Raw genomic sequence first — 6,433 nt, forward strand, 5'->3', positions numbered from 1 at the left:
TACAGCTGCAAGTCTTTTGGGGTATGTCTCTACCAGCTTTGCACATCTAGAGACTGACATTTTTGCCCAATCTTCTTTGCAAAATAGCTCAAGCTCAGTCAGATTGGATGGAGAGCGTCTGTGAACAGCAAATTTCAAGTCTTGCCAGAGATTCTCAATTGGATTTAGGTCTGGACTTTGACTGGGCCATTCTAACACATGAATATGCTTTGATCTAAACCATTCCATTGTAGCTCTGGCTGTATGTTTAGGGTCGTTGTCCTGCTGGAAGGTGAACCTCCGCCCCAATCTCAAGTCTTTTGCAGACTCTAACAGGTTTTCTTCCAAGATTGCCCTGTATTTGGCTCCATCCATCTTCCCATCAACTGCGACCAGCTTCCCTGTCCCTGCTGAAGAAAAGCATCCCCCACAGCATGATGCTGCCACCACCATGTTTCACAGTGGGGATGGTGTGTTCAGGGTGATGTGCAGTGTTAGTTTTCCGCCATACATAGCTTTTTGCATTTAGCCCAAAAACTTCAATTTTGGTCTCATCTGACCAGAGCACCTTCCTCCACATGTTTGCTGTGTCCCCCACATGGCTTGTGGTAAACTGCAAACGGGACTTCTTATGGCTTTTTTTCAACAATGGCTTTCTTCTTGCCACTCTTCCATAAAGATTTGTGGAGTGCACGACCAATAGTTGTCCTGTGGACAGATTCCCCCACCTGAGCTGTGGATCTCTACAGCTCCTCCAGAGTTACCATGGGCCTCTTGGCTGCTTCTCTGATCAATGCTCTCCTTGCCCGGCCTGTCAGTTTAGGTGGACGGCCATGTCTTGGTAGGTTTGCAGTTGTGCCATACTCTTTCCATTTTCGGATGATGGATTGAACAGTGCTCCGTGAGATGTTCAAAGCTTGGGATATTTTTTTATAACCTTACCCTGCTTTAAACTTCTCCACAACTTTATCCCTGACCTGTCTGGTGTGTTCCTTGGGCTTCATGATGCTGTTTATTCACTATTGTTCTCTAACAAACCTCTGAGGCCTTCACAGAACAACTTATTTATACTGAGATTAGATTACACACAAGTGGACTCTATTTACTAATTAAGTGACTTCTGAAGGCAATTGGTTGCACTGGATTTTATTTAGGGGTATCAGAGTAAAGGGGGCTGAATACTTTTGCACGCCACACTTTTCAGTTTTTTATTTGTAACAAAATTTGAAAACCATGCATCATTTTCCTTCCACTTCACAATTATGCGCCACTTTGTGTTGGTCTATCACATAAAATCCCAATAAAATACATTTACGTTTGTGGTTGTAACGTGTCAAAATGTGGAAAAGTTCAAGGGGAATGAATACTTTTGCAAGGCACTGTATATTACCATGGTCCGGGATTTATTTGACACAGGTTGATCATACGCTGAATAATCCAACCACATTTTTGTTTGGAAGTGGAAAGAACATTAATTGCAATGTGTAAAAAGAGTTGAGATACTGTCTTATAATTTTGCTGTATGTCATTGTGGGATATATCATGTCTTGATTGGTGAATGTTTAGTTTGTTACTTTATTTGAAGCAGACATAATATGTGAATGTTTCATTGAGAATAATTCCGACTGATAACTACGCACTATGGCTGAGCACATTATCGCACGCTTCAAGCACACCGTCTTAAATGACCACCTAAACTGTCATTTGGCAACTTAAAAAGCTGCCAAGGTTGCCCGGCTGGCAACAGGGAAAAAAAGTTAAGCGAGATCCCTGCTCACACCGCCTCCCCCCCACCCCCCCAAGTACCTCCCCTGCCCAGTGGTTACACCCCCCCATCTGACCCCCACCCCTGTGAGCACAATATGCCCCCACCCCCCCCCACTGTTGCTAGTGACACCACATATCACACCCCCAGCCTGGGTGAGTGGGCCAGGGGGACACGTACCTTGTTGAGGGCAGGTTCTGTGCCTTTGCTCGCTGCTAATGGACAGTGCCAGGGTGTGGATCTGTAGTGTCCGCAGCTGCTCACATCCTCAATAACCTGTAAACGGGTAAAACAAGGAGGGTCACAATGACCAGTCCCCCGGGCACAGTACACGTTGGCAGTGCCCCACGCCACTCCCAACTACACACTACACATGCCCACCACACCTCCACACGCCCACCACACCTACACACGCCCACCACACCTACACCCCCCCACACCTACACACGCCCACCACACCTCCACACGCCCACCACACCTACACACGCCCACCACACCTCCACACGCCCACCACACCTGCCCACCACACCCCACCACACCTACACACCCCCACCGCACCTACACACGCCCACCACACCTCCACACGCCCACCACACCTACACACGCCCACCACACCTACACACGCCCACCGCACCTACACACGCCCACACCTACACACCCCCCACACACCTACACACGCCCACCACACCTACACACGCCCACCACACCTACACCACGCCCACCACACCTACACACGCCCACCACACCTACACACGCCCACCCCACCTACACACGCCCACCACACCTACACACGCCCACCGCACCTACACACGCCCACCACACCTACACACGCCCCCACACACACCACACACCCCCACCACACCTACACACACCACCCACCACACCTACACACCCACACTACACACACACACCCACCACACCTACACACACACACCACACACACACACACACCCCACACCTACACTACACACACACACACCCCACACCTACACACACACCCCCACACGCCCACCACACCTACACACGCCCACACCTACACATGCCCACTACACCTACACACGCCCACACCTACACACCCCCACCACACCTCCACACACCCACCCCACCACACCTACACACACACACCACCACACCTACACACCCCCCACCTACACACCACCACCACACCCACACCCACACCACACACCCTACACACCCCACACACCACACCACACCTACACACACCCACCACACACACACACACACACACCACACACACACACATATATATATACACACACACACACCCACACCCCACACACACACCCACATACACACACACACCATAAACACACACACACACACACACCACACACACCACACACACACACACACACCCACACCACACACTACACACCCCACACCACACACACACACACCACACACACACCACACACACACGCCCACACCTACACACCACCCACCACACCTACACACACCACCCACCACACCTACACACACCCCACACACCTACACACGCCCACCACACCTACACACGCCCACCACACACACACACACCCACACACCTACACACACACTCAACACACACCCACATACATACCCACACCCCACACCCACACGCGCACACACACATCACCCACTAAACACCCACACACACACACACACTACACACACCCACCACACCTACACACGCCCACCACACCTACACACGCCCCCACCACACCTACACACACCCCACCACACACTACACACCCCCACCACACTACACACCACCCGCACACACACCACACACCTACACACGCCCACCACACCTACACACCACCCACCACCTACACACCACACACACACACTACACACACACCCACACACACCTACACACGCCCACCACACCTACACAACACCACACACACCACACACACCCACACACACTACACACACACACACACACACACACACACACACCTACACATGCCCACCACACCTACACATGCCCACCACACACACACGCACCACACACACACACACACTACACACCACCACACTACACACACACACACACCTACACACACCCCACCACACACCTACACACACCCACACACACCCACCACACACACACCCACCATATAGAAAACATATAGAAAATAGGTGCAGGAGAAGGCCATTCGGCCCTTCGAGCCAGCACCGCCATTCATTGTGATCATGGCTGATCGTCCCCTATCATTAACGCGTGCCTGCCTTCTCCCAATATCCCTTAATTCCACTAGCCTCTAGAGCTCTATCTAACACTCTGAAATCCATCCAGTGACTTGGCCTCCACTGCCCTCTGTGGCAAGGAATTCCATAAATTCACAACTCTCTGGGAGAAAAAGTTTTTTCTCACCTCAGTCTTAAATGACCTCCCCTTTATTCTTAGACTGTGGCCCCTGGTTCTGGACTCGACCAATATTGAGAACATTTTTCCTGCATCTAGCTTGTCCAGTCCTTTTATAATTTTATAAGTTTCTATAAGATCCACCCTCACTCATCCTTCTAAACTCCATTGAATACAAGCCTAGTCTTTTCAATCTTTCCTCATATGACAGACCCGCCATCTCAGGGATCAATCTTGTGAACCTACGCTGCACTGCCTCAATCACAAGATGTCCTTTCTTGTATGTAGCTAGCTGTCCAGTATATAACCATCTAGCTAGCTACCTAGTTATACAGGATGCAGCCATCTAGCCTGTTCAATTGTGATTATGTTTTGTCTTTCTGCTAACTGGTTAGCACACTACTAAAGTTGTTGCTGTTGCTCATATTGTATTGCTCCTTTACATGTGCTCTCCCCTAAATCTACATTTACAGATGCCTTCCCTACTGCACCTTTTAAAGGTGCCCTCCCCTAATTCACTATTTACAGGTGCCCTCCCCTAATTCACTATTTATAGGTGCCCTCCTAATTCACCATTTAAAGGTGCCCTCCCCTAATTCACTATTTACAGGTGCCCTCCCCTAATTCACTATTTATAGGTGCCCTCCTAATTCACCATTTAAAGGTGTCCTCCCCTAAATCCCACTCCCATTTACATGCCCTCCTCTAAATCCGCCCTATTTCTAGGCACTCCCCTATATGTAGCCATCTAGTTAGCTATCCAGTATGTAACTCGCTATCAAGTATGTAGCCATCTAGCTAACAATCTAGCTATCCAGCATATAGCTCATAGCTAGCGACCCAGCTATCCAGTAGCTATCTGTCTAGCTATCCAGTACGTAGCTCAGTCTAGCGAGCTATCTAGCCATCCAATACATAGCTGTCCAGCTAACTACTTAGGTATCCAGTATATAGACATCCAGCTAGCTATCTAGCTAGAAACATAGAAAATAGGCGCAGGAGGCGGCCATTCGGCCCTTCATCAAATTAGGAGACCAAAACTGTACACAATACTCTAGATGTGGTCTCACCAGAGCCCTATACAACTGCAGAAGAACCTCTTTACTCCTATACTGAAATCCGCTTGTTATGAAGGCCAACATTCCATTAGCTTTCTTCACTGCCAGCTGTACATGTAAGCCAACTTTCAGTGACTGGTGTACAAGGACACCCAGGTCTCGCTGCATCTCCCCCTTACCTAACCTAACCGCATTGAGATAATAATCTGCCCACTTGTTTTTGCTGCCAAAGTGGATAACCTCACATTTATCTCTACTATACTGCAACTGCCACGCATCTGCCCACTCACTCAAAGAAGAGGAAGTACTGACACTTTTGAGAAATATAAAAGTGGATAAGTCTCCAGGTCCGGACGGGAGATTCCCTAGGACATTGAGGGAAGTTAGTGTAGAAATAGCAGGGGCTATGACAGAAATATTTCAAATGTCATTAGAAACGGGAATAGTGCCGGAGGATTGGCGTACTGCGCATGTTGTTCCATTGTTTAAAAAGGGGTCTAAGAGTAAACCTAGCAATTATAGACCAGTTAGTTTGACGTCAGTGGTGGGCAAATTAATGGAAAGGATACTTAGAGATAATATATATAAGCATCTGGATAAACAGGGTCTGATTAGTAACAGTCAACATGGATTTGTGCCTGGAAGGTCATGTTTGACTAATCTTCTTGAATTTTTTGAAGAGGTTACTCGGGAAATTGATGAGGGTAAAGCAGTGGATGTTGTATATATGGACTTCAGTAAGGCCTTTGACAAGGTTCCTCACGGAAGGTTGGTTAAGAAGGTTCAATGGTTGGGTATTAATGGTGGATGGTTGTTTGTAGCAAGATGGATTCAACAGTGGCTGAATGGGAGATGCCAGAGAGTAATGGTGGATGGTTGTTTCAGAGCATTGAGTATAGAAGTTGGGATGTAATGTTAAAATTGTACAAGGCATTGGTGAGGCCAATTCTGGAGTATGGTGTACAATTTTGGTCGCCTAATTATAGGAAGGATGTCAACAAAATAGGGAGCGTACAGAGATTTACTAGAATGTTGCCTGGGTTTCAGCAACTAAGTTACAGAGAAAGGTTGAACAAGTTAGGGTTTTATTCTTTGGAGCGCAGAAGGTTAAGGGGGGACGATAGAGGTCTTTAAAATGATGAGAGGGATAGACAGAGTTGACGTGGAAAAGCTTTTCCCACTGAGAGTAGGGAAGATTCAAACAAGGGGACATGACTTGAGAATTAAGGGACAGAAGTTTAGGGGTAACATGAGGGGGAA

General features: G+C 48.2%; 1 protein-coding gene across 1 annotated transcript in view; it reads right to left on the reverse strand.

Annotated features, from left to right (window-relative positions):
- Nucleotides 1-1,882: 1,882 nt before the first annotated feature.
- LOC129713255 (actin filament-associated protein 1-like 2) overlaps nt 1,883-6,433 on the reverse strand; it is a 26,034-nt gene continuing 21,483 nt past the window's right edge. Inside the window, exon 7 of the mRNA XM_055662190.1 lies at nt 1,883-2,020. Within this exon, the coding sequence (XP_055518165.1) occupies nt 1,883-2,020 (138 nt within the window). The remainder of the gene's footprint in view (nt 2,021-6,433) is intronic.

Source organism: Leucoraja erinacea, chromosome 35 (genome assembly GCF_028641065.1).
Source record: "Leucoraja erinacea ecotype New England chromosome 35, Leri_hhj_1, whole genome shotgun sequence".
NCBI lineage: Eukaryota > Metazoa > Chordata > Chondrichthyes > Rajiformes > Rajidae > Leucoraja > Leucoraja erinaceus.